At 52.9% G+C, this 18,188-nt stretch overlaps 1 protein-coding gene and 1 long non-coding RNA gene across 3 annotated transcripts in view; one reads left to right on the top strand and one right to left on the bottom strand.

Annotated features, from left to right (window-relative positions):
- Positions 1-5,870, bottom strand: part of Aspscr1 (ASPSCR1 tether for SLC2A4, UBX domain containing) — a 35,070-nt gene extending 29,200 nt beyond the window's left edge. The window contains exons 1-4 of one of the 2 annotated variants that reach the window (XM_055592371.1): positions 5,714-5,870; positions 4,749-4,804; positions 2,182-2,296; positions 856-956 (exon numbers count right to left, since the gene is read on the bottom strand). In XM_055592371.1, the coding sequence (XP_055448346.1) occupies positions 856-956; positions 2,182-2,296; positions 4,749-4,804; positions 5,714-5,815 (374 nt within the window). In that variant the 5' untranslated portion in view covers positions 5,816-5,870. Of the gene's footprint in view, positions 1-855; positions 957-2,181; positions 2,297-4,748; positions 4,805-4,937; positions 4,957-5,713 lie in introns of those variants that run through there. The other variant, XM_055592372.1, reaches the window with a different exon arrangement.
- On the top strand, positions 5,782-7,923 carry LOC129665606 (uncharacterized). The gene is made up of 2 exons (XR_008718392.1): positions 5,782-6,215; positions 7,590-7,923. It is a non-coding gene; the product is annotated as an uncharacterized LOC129665606 (long non-coding RNA).
- Positions 7,924-18,188: the final 10,265 nt, after the last annotated feature.

The following is an 18,188-nucleotide window of genomic DNA, read 5'->3' as shown; positions in this document are numbered from 1 at the left end:
ATAAATAAATAAATAAATAAATAAATAAATAAATAAATAAATAAATACACACACACACACACACACACACACTCATGTTTTTCTTTTATGTGCATTGGTGTTTGCCCACATGTATGTCTGTGTGAGGGTGTTGGCTCTCCTGGAACTGGAGACACAGACAGTTGTGAGCTGTCATGTGGGTGCTGGGAATTGAACCTGGGTTCTCTGGAAGACTATCCAGTGCTCCCTGGACACTCCTATAGTCTCAGCACTCAAGAGGCAGAGGCAGGCAGATCTCTAAGTTCAAGGCCAGCCTGGTCTACAGGGTGAGTCCAGGACAGCAAGGTCTACACAGAGAAACCTGTCTCCAAAAACAAGACCAAAAAAGTAGACAGATTTCCACCCCACAAAAAAAAACTTAAAGAAACACTACTTTACACACTTGGGAATAACACTTAAACTATTTACCAACAGGAGCAGACAGAAGCGTATCAGGGAGGCCCCTCTGTACACAGCAGTGTCACAGCAACGGGCAGTGAGCAGCCTTTCACCCCAATCCAGGATCCCAAAACACAAACCTCACAGAGGCCGGGGAGACACCTCCTACAACTCACATCCCTCTGCAGCTCCTCAATCCTTGGGATCTTTTGGGTTCCCACAAAGACAGAGGTATGCCCTTGCTCTTCTTGGAGGCCAAGGACTCCAGCGGGCCTGCAAGCTGAGCTGCTGACCGCCCAATGTGCTCTCTAGTCAGTCTTCTTAGTCAGGACTACAAAAGCCAAAGAGCCCAGGCTCTGGCCAGGAATGCAGCGTGGGTTTCAGACCTCTGCCAGGAGGGGGCGGGAAAGAGCCTGGGATCTGCCCACTGCGGCTCACCTGGTCTGTACGAAGTGGCTAAGAAGCTCCCAGAGGGTCTGGCGGGAACAGAACGTGTCCTGCAACCTGGAGCCATCATCCAGCTGTAACGCAATCCGAACCTGGAGAGAACAGGAAGAAGGGCACTGCCCAGCAGACCCAGACCCTCGCCACCTCGTGGGGAGACCCACAGTGAGGCGGGGAGGGATGTCCAGGGGCCTCCCAGGAGCGCTGCACCATCAAGCATGGGCACGCCCACTCTACACTCTACAGGCTGCAGACTGCACCAGCGCAGCCTCTCTGGGAAACCCAGGCCCCAGGATCCCACGTGACGGGAACACTTAGGAAGGCGTCCCCAACTGCAGGGCAGCTTATGGCACAGCAGAGGACACCTGGTGTTCCCTCAGCTTCTGCCTATTCCCAGTAGCTGCATCTTCAACAGGAACGTGAGCTACAACCTAAGGTGCAGAAAGTCCCCTGGATCAGTGGCTACAGCAGTGGCTCTCAACCTCCCCAACGCTGCAGCCCCGTACAGCTCCTCATGCTGGGCCGAGCCCCGAAGGAAAAGACTTTCACTGTTGCTTTGTAACTGTAATTTTGCTGCCGTTACCAATCCTAATATACATGTCTGATAAGCAGGATATCTGATATATGAGCCCTGGGAAAGGGCCTACCCACCCCCAAGGGGACCGTGACCCACTGGTTAAAACCACTTCTCTAGATCATGTTAGCAAGTAGGCAAAGCTGAAGCCAAGGCATAGCAAGCTCTCTAGGGAGAAACAAGTGTCTGTCAGCCATGTCCACACAGAAATTTAGGATCTCTGACCAGAAACATCCAGCTGGTAGGGAAATGTTATCAACAAATCCCATCAAAACACAAACACAAAACAACATAATAAAAAAGGCAGGGGCCTGAGAGATGGCTCAACAGTTAAGAGCACTGGCTGCTCTTCTAGAGGACCCAGGTTCAATTCCTAGCACCCACATGGCAGCTCACAGTTCATAAGTGTCTGTAACTCCTGTTCCAGCCCATCCAATTCCAACACACGTGCAGGCAAAACACCAGTGTAAATAAAAATAAAAATAAATTATATATATATATATATATAAAAACCTGCAAAATGGAAGAAACTTTTCACTCCCAGCCTGAGTTCTTCAAGTAGGAAATTCAGCTCTTGAATTGGCTTCATGGAGGAAGGCAGAATGGATCCTGCTTCAACCTCTCCATCCCTTCTCAGGCCCACAGGCAAAGCGCCAGCACATCTCCCACTGCAGAGCTGGCCAGTGTTCCAGAGCCCCAGCAGCGACAGAGAGGCAGCAGCACTGGCCCTCATAGCTGGCACCTACCATGTTCTCAGGCCCCTCACGGCTGCGGGACACAGGCACCATCTCCAGCTTGGCATTGTTAGGCAGGTTGGCAAATCTCCACTGGAGAGAGAGATCAAGCACGGTCCTCTGAAACCTGCAGAACAGACACAGCCGTAACTGTCCTGAGACACAACTCCATGCCTACTGTTCCCTTGGCTACAAGAGCAGAAAGTCAGGACCTGCAGAAACAAGAGGCAAAGTCGTGGACTCCAGGGACCTGGGCACAGGGCTGGCAGAGCTGTGAACAGGAAGATAACAGGATAAGCCACTGTGAAAGGCAAGGGTGGACCCTACAAATAATGCAGCAGATACTGGCCTAACAACCCTCAGGAAGTTGTCTCACGGGAGCGTGGCACACTTGGTAGAGTACTTGCCTAACAAGCCTGAGGCCTGGGTTCAATCACCAGTATTGCACAACCCTGTCACGGTAGCTCACGCCTGTATTCCCAGTTCTTTTGTGGTAATGCAGAAGGATCAGGAGTTCAAGGTCATGTTGATTACATAGAGCAGGCCAGCCTGGACTTCGTAAAACCCTGATGCATAATAAGCCCCACATGCTGGGTCAGCAAGCTGGTAAGAGGACTAACTCCAGCATGTTGTTCTCTGACCTCCACAAGCATGCTTGGCACAGTACCATACACAATTTGTGTATAAAATATAAAGAAAATACCAAGGAACTATCTATCATCTGTCATTCCAGCTGTCAAAGCTGTTCATGCCCAGCCCAATGTCCTTACAGAAATGCAGACACAGAGTCACACTGACAATTACATGTCTGTATGAGTCCTGAGGGGACAGTGTGTAGGAAGGGCTGAAGAGGGCTCAGTGCCTCCCAACCAGTAACGAAAGGCCAATGCAGATTCCCTTGAAGGACAAGGCAAGCCTGAAACCTCCTTTGCATCCTGGGCTGGGAGATTCCAAGGCCTTGTAGGGTCTTGAAACATACAGTTTCCCAGAAGCATCAAAGGACCAAGCCCTCTCCAGACAGCTTAGCCCAGACTGGAGAGCTTAATCACAGTTCACAGGCCACACAAAGGCAGAAACGGGACCATGGCTGGTTCCTGGCATCCCACTCTGGAAGCCAGGCCGGTATTTTCTCCTTGAAAGAGAAGAACAGGCAAGAAGGGAGACAAGTTCCCTTAACGCCATCACCTGGGGACTCAGCCAGGGAAGGGCCACAGCCTCCACCAGGAGCCTTCCTAGCCTTGTCCCTTCTCATTCTGACCTCCTTAGGTCTGGAAAACTCCCTACAGTTTGCACACCTATGAAAAGCTCCGGCCCACAGCTCTGAAAATGTAAAGTTGCAATCCTTAGGAGATAAGCACAGGCCACTTAAGGACCGCTGGAGGACAACAGAAACTACAGAACTAGAGAGATACATGTGTGTAAAGTTCCAATCTACGGCAACCGCTTTTGAATATACAAAGTGGCTAGCCTGGCGCTGGAAGTGTAAGACACTGCTGGAAATAACAGTTTTCCAGATGGTGACCTGTATGTGAAGCCCAAGTGTCTTTGGAAGAACTGACAATGAGCCAGGAGTGGTGGCACATCCTTTAATCCCAATTCTCAGGAGGATTTCTGTGAGCTCAAAGCCAGCCTGATCTACACAGTGAGTTCCAGGCCAACCAGGCCTACATAGTGAGACCTTGTATCACAAAAGAAAAAGAAGAGAGAGAAATAGAACTGAGAATGACACATTGTTGATCCCAACTCTCAACACAGGCTCAAAAATGGCAAACCACCATAGAAAATGCTAGTGCAAACCTGGCCAGCAGGCCCAAGAATGGTGAGCAGTGGGTGGAAAGAAGAGCTGCTATGTTTATAGCCAGGCAGCAGTCAAGGCAGTGGGAGCACTTCTTAAACAAATCACAGTCAGTGGATGGAAAAGAGAGATGAGGCAAAGCAAATGCAGCGTTGTAAAGGAACTGGCTCAAATTATAGTCATTGCTCCAACCAGACACCACTACGTGGACCATGGGCAGGTTAGTGGGCACAGCTGGCACCAAGATCTGTGGCAGAATAGCCTGCCACTCCAAGTGTGTGTTCCACGGCATCCCCAAAAGACACATCACTGTTCTTGCCCCTGAAACCTACGAACATGACCTTATTTGCTATAGGTATTTATGAATGTAAGTTAAGGGAGTAAATCAAATGAGGTCATGCTGACCTAACCAGAGGACCCTAAACCCAGTGACCTGTGTCTTCTCAAGGCAGAGATTTCAGTGATAAAGAACACCTGATAACCAGAAGCTCTCCCCTAGAATACCGCTAGTGGGGCGGCGTGGCCCAGGCCTGTAATCCCAGCACTCTTGGAGGCAGAGGAGATCAGCCTGGTAGGACACCCAAGGCTACACAGAGAAACTCTAAACTCTGTATCCAAAAAAAAAAAAAGTGCAGCCATACTGACACCTTGATTTTGGACTCTGCCTCCAGAACTGGGCAAGAACAAACTTCTGTTGTTGTAAACTACCCAAGAGGGCTCTTCCAAGGCAGAGGCAGTGTATGTGTGCTGAGAATGGACAGGACGGTCTGAGACGCACACTCACTTCAGATCGTATTCGCTGGGGTTGAATTCCTGCCGCCGGCATGTGTCCTCCAGTACCTGGGGAAGAACGGACAGTGAAACCTGCGTGGGCCAGGGCACTCATCTGGCAGGCACACAGGCCAACGCACCAAACAGCCCACTCAATAGGCCCAAGCAACCTGCGGACGGAACTGTCCACTTTCTGACTTACTCCCCCAACTGTAGCACAGCACAACCTGTCCAACCTGGCCCCACGCACTGGGTTCTAGGTGGCCTCTAGCCACACACACAGAACCTGCATTACAGTGCCCCTGGCCACTCTGCGAGGCTGCTGCATGACCAGAACCTCCTCTCCAAGAGCCCAGCTCCAAACAGGTCCTTCCAAAGGGTCACGGGGCTGGGTTAGGTATTCTAGAACCTCATTTTAGCTGGGCTCCCCTCTCCACCCTGTGTGCTTCTGCCAGATATGAATCGTGGGCGCTTCTGCAACCTAACAACAGAGGTTCAATAAACAGGTGTGATTCATACGAGGTCACAAGCAGCAATAGTCAAAAGTAGTGAGTGACTTAGCAAAATTCACTTCCGGGAACACAGACAGGCTGAGCTAGTGTCCGGAGGGACGCCCCTGAGCTGAGCACACAGGGACATGGCTCTTCCCGGTGACCGCGGAGGCTGGGCTCGGGCAAGCATCGAAGATTCCGGCACGACCCTGTTAGTGGGGCCCCCAGACCCCACCATGCTCAGGAAACGCGCCTCTGAGCATCCCGCCCCGCCCCCGGGACCAACCCGAGAGCATTAGCGCCAGAGGACGGGGCGGGCGGCCGGCCGCGAGGAGGACGCTCATTGGCTGCCTCAGGCCCCGCCCCCAGGACCGGCCCCGCCCCGCAGCCCTGGGAGCAACCGCAGGGGCGGGCCCCGGCTCGGCGACCTCGGGCCTCCCGCCAGTCCACCCGTCCGCCGGTTCCCCACCCGGGCCGGCGGCCGCACCTGCAGCAGCACGGTGCTCGGCGTCACCTTCACCGTGTGGCGCCGCCCGTTTGGGGCCAGCACCGACACCGCGGAGCCCCCGCCGCCCGCCGGGGCCGCCATCTTCCGCTCACGTGACCGCAGCAGGCTCGCCTCAAACAACTTTATCCGCAACAGCCGGGACGTACGGCCACGCGGCCTCGGGGGCGGGGCCGACTCGCTTCCGAGCCCCGCCCCCGGCTCCGCCCCCGGAGCGCTGGTTACTCGCCTAGCTCTGCCCCGGTGCGGTAAGAGCAGGCGGGTGGCTGTTCCAGGCGCCCCGACGGCGGGACCCAAAGGGCTTTTCCCCAGAAGGACACCCTTCGGTCAGGGTCACACTGTCTCTTCATCCTCGCTATGCTGCCTGCGGCCAGCCTGGGGTCCTGCAGCCACCTGTAGGCAACCAAATGCTGGATATGCCCACGCCAGTGTCGGCCTTCTTTTCACCTACGCTGATCCTGCCTCCCTCACCTCAGATGTCCCTGTGAGCATCATCTTCACATGGTGACAGGCGCTCCTGGGTTGGTCTTGGGCCTGGAGTGGTAACACTTGCCTTTAACCCCAGCACTTGGGAAGCTGAGACAGGCAGATTCCTGAGACCAGCGGGGTCTACAGAGCAAGTTCCAGGACAACCACGGCTGCACAGAGAAATCCTATCTTGAAACAACAACAACAATAATAGTTATATTTATGCATTTGTTTTGTGTGTTGTCTGTGAAAGAAGAGTACAGGCATGCCATGTGCCTCTGTGGATGTCAGAGAACTTGTCTGTTCTGTCCTACCTTGTGAAACTGAAGGACAGAATTCAGGTTATCTGGTCTGGAGGCAGGCAGCTTTGCCTGCCGACCCATCTTGCCGATTTCAGCACCTTCTTGACTTGCTACCAGGACAGAGAGGGGAGTGAAATGCTTGTGGTCCTTGAGATTGTAAAGAAGTTGACACATACCCCAAAAACACTGAGCCACATTCTTTGCTAGCAGCTGAGCTGGGGTGAAGAATGCAGAACGGTATTTAAGATTCGATAAGTCTAGGATATGTGTTGGGACAAACAGGTACAGACGAGGTCCATGAACAGCCCATCTGTTTCAGGTTGAGGTTGGTCCCCGGCTGGAGAATCATAGAGACCTCTCTTTCCTGAGCTGATGTTGGCAGTCTGAAGCCTGTGAGGCAGGCTGCCATCCTGACCTGGCACCTCGGGGGGTTCCTCGGGAGCCCTTGCTCAGTATGGGACTTGGCCAGGGGGAGGTCCCCAGGTGCCTCAGCCCAAGCAAGAATGTGGCTCACATGTCCATTGGCTTAAAGATCTCTGTTTGCTCCACAGTGTCCTGGGTTCAGGTACACAGAGTCTGGAAAGCCTTATGCAAACATGAGTCCTTGCTCATGCTTGCGACACCTGTGTGTGGGTGCCGTCATGCCTTCATTTAGGTGGCACATCTACATTGACAAACGTGGACACCTCCTTGTGCACAGAGACGAGAACGTGAAACCTCAGACCCCTACTGAGCTGTGCACTTTGCCTGGCCCCCTTCAGTTTCTTTCTTTTTGGACACACTAGCATTTTTTAAAATAAAGAACTCCAGCTTGTTTTCTTTTAACTGTCCCACATTTAGAAAGGGGAGGTGACAGGAATGGCAGAGCATCAGGAGATACATGTTGTTCTGGAAGTGAGTGTGTGACATTCGACCATTTACCTGGTCAGGTTAAAGTCACACTCCTCCATATCACGGCCCCTTGCTCCTCGTGGAGTAGTAAGTCAGCTGTGGGCTAATTCTCTAAACTGCAGATGCTGTGTCCCAACCTTGTTTATGCAACATTTTAACATCACTTGATGAATGAATTCTTTTTCTTTTTTTCCTAGTCTCATGTCAACCTGACACAAGCTGGAGTCATCTGAAAGTCAATCGAGGAAATGCTGCCACAAGATCCAGCTGTAGGGCATTTTCTTAATTTGCGATTGATGTGAGAGGGCCCAGCCCATGGTGGGTGGTACCATTCTGGGGCTGGTGGTCCTGGGTTCTATAAGAAAGCAGGCAGAGCAAGCCATGAGGAGCAAGCCAGTGAGCAGCACCCTCCATGGCCTCTGCCTCAGCTCCTGACTCCAGGTGCCTGTGCTGTTTGAGTTCCTGTCCTGCCTGTCTCCGGTGACAGAGATAGATGTGGAAGCATAAGCCAAATAAACCCTTTCCTCTCCAGCTTGGTCACGGTGTTTCACCACAGCGATAGAAACCGTAGGCAGACAGCAGTATTAGGGCTTCCTGGCAGAACTTGACACATACTGCACAAATGCTCTGCTAATCACCGACAGCCCTGATTCATTTATTTTGTTCTATGACGGAGTCATGCCAAGTTGCCCAAGCTGGCCTCAAAGTTCTAATGCTTCTGCTTCAGCCTCCCAACTTACAGGGATTATGGCCCATTTTAATGGGATCCATTTATGGCTGCAAAATCATGACTTTCTGAATTTATCATTCTACCTTTATTAAACAATTTTCCATTAAGAAACACTGTCCCTCTTTTAAAAAAGGTTCCTAAGTATTGGTTCATGCCCTTTTTCTTTTGCTTTTGGATGTTTCTGTTTTTTGTGTGTGGATGTTTTGCCTGCAAACATGTCTGTGCCACATGCATCCCCGTGGCTCTAGCAGAGGCCAGTAGCGGGAGTCAACTCCCCTGGAGCTGGAGTACAGACAGTTGTGAGTTGCCATGTGGGTGCTGGGAATTGAACCTGGGTCCTCTGGAAGAGCAGACAGTGCTCTTAACCACTGAGCCATCTCTCCAGCCCCTCATGCCTTGTTTGTTTGGGTTTTTGGTTTTTTTGTTGTTGTTGTTTGTTTGTTTGTCTCATTGTTGGGTTTTGTTTTTTTGTTGTTTTTTTTTTTTTTCTATGCTCAAATTGATCTGAATTTAGCCAATGTGGCTGCCTTCATACTGGCTGCTATGCTTCCTGTGAGGGGTGACTTTAAAGTTTTTGTGTTGTCATTTGTTGTTTTTAAGATAGTATCTCATGTAGCAGAGGCTGACCTTGAACTGTTGATCTGCCTGCCTCCACAACCTGACTCCTGGGATTACAGGAATGTGCCATCATCTTCAATTGTTTATAGCCTTTGCTAGCCTGGAACTCCCTATGCAGACCAGGCTGACCTTGCACTGGTGGTGATCATCTTGCTTTGCCCTCCAAGTGCTGAGATTGCGAGTTTGTGACAACACACTGGGCCCAGTTTTTAAATTATTTCCAATTTAGAGGCGTGATATAAAAACAGCACAAAGGTAGCCAAGCAGGCATGGTGCACACTTTTAATGCTGGTGCTCAGGAAGCAGAGGCGGGCACATCTCTGTGAGTTTGAGGCCAGCCTGATCTACAAAGAAAGTTCCAGGACTTTCAGAAAGTTTCAGGACTTTACACAGAGAAACCCTGTCTTAAAAAAATTTTTTTTTTAAGTACAAAGAACATCTTTTAGATTAATACACTGGTTAACAGTGCTTACTGCTCTTTCAAAGGACCTGAGTTTGATTCCTAGCACCATGTCAGGCAGCTCACAACTCCCTGTAACGAAAGCTCCAAGGGATCAAACCCTCTGTCCTGGCCTGTGAAGGCACCTGCATGCAATGGCACATAAACAGATACACACAAACACACACACACACACACACACACACACACACACAAATCAACAGAGTAAGTGGCACGCAGCGTGCTTCTTTGTCACTGAATACTTCTCTAATGCCTAATTCCTGGGACAAGGACATTTCCTAATATATAAACTATGAAATAAGGCTAGGATTTCTGCACTTGTGAGGCACAGACAGGCAGAGCTCGTAGTTTGAGGCCTCACAACCTGGTGAGTTTCAGGACAGCCAGCACTAGGCAGAGAGACTCAGTCTCCAAACAAAAAACAAAAGGAACAAAAAAAGAAAGAAAGAAAAAAAGGGAAAGAAACAGCAAAACACACGGTCTCTCCTGCAGCAAGAATGCTTGTGTTGTTTATAGCCTAAAAATATGCTGTGCGGATAGAGGGGCAGCTCAGTGGTAAAGCAATTTCCTGGCATTCGCAAGATCTGGAGCGTGATTCCCACAACGACAAAAAAAATTAACAATAAACCATTTCCAAGCTACTATAACAAACCCACCAACAACAATAAGAAAAGCACAGCCAGGCACGGTGGCTCAAACCTACAGTTCCAGTATGGGGGAGGCTGAGGCAGGAGGATTGTCACGAGTTTGTGGTCAGCCTGAAATACATTGTGAGATCCTGGAAGCCAGAGCTACAGAGTGAGACTTTCTGTTAAGAAAGCAAAGCTGAGCTGGTACGATGAAACACGCACACCCAGCGCCCTGAACTCAGTCTCTAGACCCCACCGTGGAAGGAGGGGACCAACTGCCGAAACTGTCTTCTACTTTCACGTATACACCGTGGCACCTCACAAGTACATGTTTACAGGCAGGCACGCACGAACCAGGTATGATGTCACTTATCTATAATCCCAGAATTAGAGAGGCAAAAGCAGGAGGATTAAATCTGAGGCCAGCCTGAGCTACACAGGAAGTTCTACAAAGCCAGGTCTATACAGAGCGACCTGCCCCATCAACAACAAAGATGGGGTGGTGGCGCAGGCCTTTAACCCCAGCACTCAGGAGGCAGAGGCAGGCAGATTGCTGAGTTCCAGCCCAGCCTGAAATACAAGAGTGAGTTCTAGGACAGCCAAGGCTACACAGAGAGCAAAAAGCAAACAAACAAAACAAGGAAGATGGAGTCCGGTGATGCGCTCAGTTGGTTCGATGCTTGTCCAGTATGCATAAGATCCTAGTTTCAAACTCCTGCACCACTCAAACATGATGGAGCATGCCTGTTATCCCAGCACTCAGGGGATTGAGGCAGAAAGATCCAAAGTTCAAGGTGATGCTCAGTTGCATAGCACACTGAGGCCAGCCTGAGATACATAAGACCCTGTCTCAGAGAAAAAGAAGGATTAAAGATAATCTGTGTGGTTATTTTGGCCTTGGACTATCCCACTAGAGAAAGGAAAACACAGAATATTATGTTCTAAAACGTGACGCAGGGAGTGGTGTGCGCCTGAGTGGTGTCTCAGCTAGCTGCTTGCGAGGGTAAGGAGAACCATCCCGTGAGCTGTGGGGCTAAAGACCAGGCGAAGCCACACAGTGAGGCCCCACTCATCTCAAATGAGTAAGCAAATAAACATATATTAGTGGAAAACTTCTTGAATTAATTTTTTTCTTGATTAGGTCAGGACAATACATGACGCTTCTCCGAAGAAACATGATTTGGGACCCAAGGCAGAAGCCAACCGTGGGATTCCGGTGACTTTTAGGCCAGTTAGGAACACAGAAGGAAAGCCTGTCTCAAAGCAAATAAAACAACACCTAACAGGGTCCCTGTGGACTTCCATTTTGGAGGAAACTCATCATAAGAATTTGTTGCTGTCTGTAGGTGGGAGAGCGCTTATGACATTCAGAGCACCAGCGACGTGGAGGCCGGTGCTGCTGGGAGGTCCTGAAGGCTAAAGGCTTAACACCAGGTGCTCCACCCTGGCAAAGAGCTGGACATCCCAGGTCAAGAAGAAAGAAAAGACTGGGCTTAGGGGCACATGCCGTGGGAGATGGAGGCAGGAGGATCTCTGTGAGTTTGAGGCCAGCCTGGTCTATAAAGCAAGTCCAGGACATCCAGGGCTACACAAAGAAGCAGTGTCTTGGAAGAGATGGAAGAGGTGGAGGAGGAGGAGGAGGAGGAGGAGCAGGAGGAGGAGAGAAGAAAGAAAAGAAGACATCTGCCCTTGCTCTGCCGTCATGTATGTCCCGGCCCCCAGTGCCCCGCACCGCTGTGCTTGCCTTGGGGAAAGCATGGCTGCTGAGCCCAGGAGCAGTGGTGAGCAGCGGCCGTCCCTTAGCTTTGCTGTCTGACCCAAGCAACTAGGTGTCCCAGTTGGGTCAGGGTAACAGTTTGACATGCAGCTTTATTTATTTTCATTTTTACTAAATTTTAAGGTTTGTTCTGACTTACCATTCATTATATTTTAATTGCTCAAAATATTTAGTACTCGCTAGCAGGTAGATCTCTCTGAGCTAGAAGCTAGCCTGGTACACACTGAGAGCCTCAGGCCAGCCAGGGCCATATAGTGAGACCTGTTCTCAAAATATTTTTTTATTTGACTCAGAAATTGTAAGTACAACACAAGACTTACCCTGACCCATTCCCCACCCTTGCTCACCTCACAAAAAGCCAATCGTATTCTGTAGCCTTTGCTTCTCTTTGTAAATATGTTTGTCAGAGTGCCTGGAGGACCCAGCTGTGGTGCCCTACTCTCTCTTCTCTTAGGCACTCTGACCCAGGACAGAGCTCCTTTGTTCTTTTCTGTCCAGCCAGACGAATCAAGAGCAGAGTCCGCAGCGTAGACAGTAGTGGCTCAGGGTTCCCTAGTCAGTGGAATGGCTGGGCCAAGACAGCCACCCCCTGGGAAGCACTCTTTCTGCCTAGGTCCCTGTGCCCACTTCAGGGTCAGATGAATGACTGTCTGACTAAACTGTCTGATGCACAGAGCTGCCAACATCTGGCCTCAGTGAGCGGTCTACAGACTGGGCAGACACCTGCTCAAGTGAGAATCTCAGGTCCTCAGGACATGGATATACAAATGGATCATGTAATTTCTTCATTAAATATGGCCAATGTCACCCAGGCGGTGGTGGGGCATTCCTGTAATCCTAGCACTCAGGAGGCAGCAGGTGGATCGCTGTGGATTTGAGGCCAGCCTGGTCTATAGAGTGAGTTCCAACACAGCCAAGGTTACACAGAAATATCCTGTCTCAAACACACATACAAGCACACACACACACACACACACACACAGTGTCTTAAGTTGTCACAGATCAGGCTACCAGAATAGTCAACAGTCTTAGGGACCTGTTCAGCCTGGTTATCTTTTCTGAGAGAAAGAGGCGCCCTCCCAGGGTCCTCTATTGAAAGAAGAAAGTACCCGGTAGCTGGACCTGCTCCTCAGCCCCTGCCTGCCTCTGCTTTAACTACTTCTGAGAATGAATCTAACATCTCTTTTGAGGACACCTTCCCTTTACAGCCAGGCTGTCTCTCTCCTCCTTCCTCCTGCCAGCAGCTAGACAGCTGTTCCAAGGATCTGTTTTGAATTAAAAGTGGTACGGCCCTTTAAGAGAAGCATCCGCAGCCTCCAGCACTGAAAGGCTCCCAGTGGCAAGATATGAGGGTTTGTTTCTGCCTCCCCAGCGGTCACGTGCAAGGCTGCAGGCAGATCACAGGGTTGGAGGAGGAGGCTGGAGGTCACAGGGCAGCCTCCTTGGCCTGCAGCGCCTATTGCTTCAGGCACCTGGGGCCAGCAACTAGACAGCTGAGCCGTCTGACCGGCCTGAGCTCTTAGGACATCCACTGGCAGCTCTGTCCAGTTGGGATCAGGGACATATATGAGGCATCCAGAGTGTTCCTGAGGCACCCCAAGAAGTCCCACAGATAAGCAGGGATCCCCTTCTAGGCCTACACCCTTCTTCCCCCAGCGTGGCAATGTGGCCACAGCCTAGGGACCCTCTCCAGTTAGCCCAGTCACTGCATCTCAGCATCCAGCAGGGTCCTCCCTCTGGACCGCCTGCCAGGCAAGGAAGCGGGATAGGGCAGTCCTAAGCCACAGAGGTCCTGGCCGGAACGGGACTACCAAAACGTCAGGAGGGCCCAAGCTGCTTACACTGGGTCACTCCATACTGGCTCACCATTGAGGAGAGATAGGGCCTCAGTCTCGGGACTCTGAGCTCCCAGTGAAGGAACTCTGACTCTGAGGGTCAGGGATCCAGCACTTTCTGCCAAGTGACCTCAAGGCTGTCCACATACTGCCTACAAATGGCCACCTGTTTTCAAGAGCCAGAGCTTAAGAGAGAAAAGTTCTCAATGTCGAGTAGAAGAGCCGGCCGGCCTTGGCGAGTTGCTTTCCTCAGGCCAAGCATGAACAGGGGCACAGAGGGGAAGGCTTGCCCAGAGTTCTTGCTCGCTTGCGCTTCAGAGGCCAGCAGCTGGAGTGCAGAGCCACCCAGATGGTCACTGAGGCCTGGAGGCTGAGACCAGCGTGTAACAGCTGGGCCCCAGACGGCAGGAGGTAGCAGATGGGCCATGGCACTGGTAAGAGTGCAGGCTGGGGGCTGGGAATCCATACAGGGAGGAGGCCAGTCCACATCCGGGCAAGGGAACTGGGCCCAGAGTTGCTGGCCATGCTGACCCCTGCCGCGCAGCCCTCCACCCAGGTCATTCATCTGTTGGCTCCCACAGAGGGTCTCAGATGGGGTCCACGTGCCACTGTCTGCCTACGCCATTCCCTTCTCTCCAGCCCAGGAGACCAGCTCACCCAGGGCCCTTTCTTCCTGAAATCTTCCATCTTGATTCCTTTCCAGGAAGTAAGGCCTGCAGCTCCTGGTATTTAAACTTAACTTTATGTTCATCTGTGCATCCTTTCCCCACTCTGTCCTTCTCCCCAGAACCTCAGAACACACCCCTGAAACCCAACCTCATTCATGAGGTACTGCTCTGAAAATGCACAGTGCCCGGCTCCAGGACTCTGGTGTTTCCAGGCCCCCTTGCTACTGGGCACACTCTAGATCTGAGCCAGGAGCTGCACCCACCACCAGCTCTAATGGGCGCCAGGCAGAGCCTGTCCTAATAAGGCAGCCAAGAGTGGGGAAGGGCACAGCCCTCACCTAGTGTGGAACATCCGCAGGGCTAGCTCTGAGGGGCCACAGTGAGGCCTCTTGTAGCATTGCTCCCAAATCTGACTCACCCTCCAAGTTCACAAGCCTCCTGTAGCTAGGACATCAGCCCGCTCTGCTCTAGCCCCTGAATTACTGCCGATACCGGCCATGACCGTGTCATTCATCACGCTCACTGAGCCCCCAGGCCGAGTCAGCAGCAGCCTGCCTCCCTTGCTGCTCACAGTGAAGGCCGTGCTGTAAGGAACTGGCCTTTAGAGCCAGGCTCCAGATCCAGAAAGAAGCCCCCCCCACACACACCAGTTCTATCCCCCACTTTGAAGAGGCTTGTGAAGACCAGCCTGCCTATCCCAGCCAGCCTGTTCCCAGGGCTTCAGGTCTGGCCCAGCCACTCTTGTCCTGTGCCTAGCTGCTATCAAACCTGGTGGATTGTGTTTGTTTTGAGACAGGCTCTCCTATAGATTGTGTCTGTGTAACCAGGGCTGACCTTGAACCCCTGATCCTCTCTCATCTACCTCCCAAGTAATGCTATGCATCACCATTCCAAACTTTGGATTTTTTTAAGGTAAGATTCAGGTAACAGGGCCCTAAGCCTTTGAAGTGTCACCACTCCACATTTATTACACGTGTGCAGCCATCACCAAAGATTCAGAACATTTCCCTCACCCCCGAAGACGAAACACAAGCATGCCTCAGGAGGCAGAGGCAGGCAGATCTCCGTGAGTTCGAGGCCAGCCTGGTCTATAGAGCGAGTCCAGCACAGCCAAGGCTGTACAGAGAAACCCTGTCTCAAACAGAAAACAACACAAGAACGCCTGTCAACAGGTGCCCCTTCGTTCCCTGGTCTCCCCACCGCCCAGCAGCTCCCCTGCAGCTTTTCTCCTGGAGGACTCGCCTTCCCGGGTGAGCCCTTTGAACTATACAGCATGCGCCCTGTGTGTCCAGCTTATTTCACTCAGCAGTGTTTTTAACACTGAGGCACAGGTCGGGATTTTCTTTATACGGAAATGTGTCCGGCTGGAGCGAGCAACCGCCCTGCGGGCCTTTAGGCAGTGTAAATTGCACTGCTTGGAACAGTTGTTACCAGCCTTTGTCTGAACACCTGTTCCCAGTTCTTTGGGGTCTACACCTGGGAGCGGGGTGGCTGGGTGGGGTGCTGACGTCATGCTTGACTTCGGAGGAGGCGCCCCATGCTTTTCTGCAGCAGCTGCACCATCCGCAGTACGCAGAGCTCCGGTTCCTTCCTGTCCTCACCGGAACTTGTTATCTTGCACATTTCTGCCCTAATCCGCTAAAGTCGTCCTGAAGCAGGGTCTGACCTGATGCTGGGGAGCCCTCCACGGGCAGTGAGGGATGCTGGGGAGCCCTCCACAGGCTGTGAGGGTTCCAGTGGCCCTAGCTTTGGAATAGCTGGATTAAAAGCAGAAGCCCAGTACTAGTAGGTCTTCCTTAAAGCATCTGAACTCTGAAGAGACTGCCCCACACTTAGGGTACTGAACACTCGAGCCGAGGACACACACAGCCTGTTCAAGCTAGAGTGACAGAGGTGTATACAGGGGCCATGGTGGACACTTCAGGAAGAGAGGAAAGGAAGACTGTGAGTGAGGGCAGAGATGTTAAGGGAGCCCTTTTGGTTCTGCTACCACTGTTAAATAAACCAAACACAAACTCGTTATGGTTTGATGCTCAGGCTAAATCACGCTACAGCAAAGGCCAGAGAGTAGAATATGCATGTCCTTGGCTCCTTCTGGAATCTCTCTGGCAATCATAACCACCACCCTGCTGAGCGCTTTCATGCTTGGGCTCCTGTAATCCCACAACAAGCCTCCAACGGAGGTACGGTCACTGCTTCACTTTAAAGACTAGGAAACGGAGGCACAAAGAGAGGTCACCAGCCTTGCCTAAAATCTCCCCACCAGGAAATGGCTAGGGGCCAGGACAGTGCAGCCTAGTCCTGTGCAGCCACCCAGCTGGACGCCAGCATTCCTCAGACTTGGAATAACAGCTCCCGGGGCAGAAGTCCTCTGGTGTAGGTTCTCCCTCAATGCCTGTGTTCCAGTAGCTGTGGCTACCAAGGTAAAGGCTTGCGGAGGACACCTCAGCGTGATGGAGCTGCCACCCCTGGCAGGCCCCAAGCACAGACCTTAAGCGGACCCAACAACAGAGAGAGAGCAAACGTGCATTTCTCCTTTCCTTATTCTGTCATTATTGGCACGTGTGTGGCTGTTTGGCCTGCACATGTACATCTGTGCACCTAGTGCCTGGGGAGGCCAGAGGAGGGCTTTGCATTCCCTGGAATGGAGTTAGAGCCGGTTGTTTGCCATCACCTAGGTTCTGGAAGTTGAACCCGGGCTCTCTGCCAGAGCAGCAGGTGCTCTTATGGCTGAGCCGTCTCTCCACTCCAAACATGAGTTTCTGAGTGAGCAGAGCCTGGTGTGTCTCTCAGGTCCCTGAACTCAGTTCCCACGTGGAAACAGAGCTCACGTCTGCAACGGATGCTTGTGAGGGGCTCGGGTGTGCTTTTCTCTTCCTTAAGTGGCCGGAGCACGTCTGGCCTCAGGCAGCCTCGGGCTGGCTTCTGCGGTTCACCGCTTGCTTTGGCCTCCGGCAGTGCAGTACACTGGGCAAGCTGGCCCGCTGAGTGTGAAGGTCCACTGGGAACTCGCTTCCTGGGACTCACCCTGGAGAAGAGCAGCCCTGCGGGCGTCCTCCTGACTCCCCCCTAGGACTCCTGCCTCGGAGGCGCGGCAGGCACCCACTAGGTGAAGCAGGCTCCTCCTAAATTAGAATGTGGGCTGCAGAAGCCGTGCCCAGAGTCTGGACCCTCGTCCCGAGGCAGGTGTGTTTCCTGTCTCCAGAGCACTACCAGACTGCAGGCAGAGGGGACAGAAAACACCAGGGGCGGCTTGTGTGCGCCCAGGGTGGGTGTTTCGCCTTGTGCGGCTAGCTTGACCCCCGCTACCGCCATCCCCAGTCCTGCTCCCCGACCGTGATTACTTCCGCATTTATTTAACTTTGGAGGTTCACTGTGTAGCCGGGGCCGGCCTAGCACTCGCAGCGATCCCCCTGTCTGCGCCTCGTGCGCATGCCACAGCTGGCTCCCAGTTTTGACTTCTGACAGGAATCTCATTCTCGCTGGTCACCTGAGCCTTGGGATGTGTAGAGGAGGTTATGTGAGGTGAGATGACTTGGCAGACGCAAGGAGGTCTCTGAGGCGACCACTTCTCCGACCCTCAGCCCCCTTCTCCTCCAGAGGCGGCGGCGCAGGGAGAGGCCCTGGGGGTCCTCATGGGGCGCAGCTTAGGGGCTTCGCACCGCGGCCCGCCGACCCCGTTAGGAGCCGGCCCGCCTCGGACCCCGATGCCTCCCAACGTCGCGGCCCTGGCGCCGGCGAGGGACGCTGTCGGGCGGGCTGAGTCACGCGGGCCTCCCTCCCGCAGGTCGACCCCCAGAGCCGGGCCGTGGGCCCCACCTGTCCGCTCCTCGCAGAGGCCCCCTGCGCCGCTGCCACCGGCCCCTCGGCGCGGAGCCGGGCGCCCGCCGCCGCTTTGATCCCGGGGGCCCCGCTGGATAAAAGTCTCGGGCGGCTCTCCGCCAGCGCCAGAGAGGAGCGCGGCGCGGCCGGGCGCACCCGCGGGACAGCGCGGCTCGGGCGCCTGCGGGGACCTACGGTGAGCGCGGGCCCCGGCGGAGCCGGGCGCCCCCGGTGCACCGGGCTGGGCGCGGGAGGGC

Source organism: Psammomys obesus, unplaced genomic scaffold, assembly GCF_907164565.1.
Source record: "Psammomys obesus unplaced genomic scaffold, mPsaObe1.curated_primary_1811, whole genome shotgun sequence".
Lineage (NCBI taxonomy): Eukaryota > Metazoa > Chordata > Mammalia > Rodentia > Muridae > Psammomys > Psammomys obesus.
The sequence above is the reverse complement of the archived record's forward strand: the minus strand, read 5'-3'. Positions and strand labels throughout refer to the sequence as shown.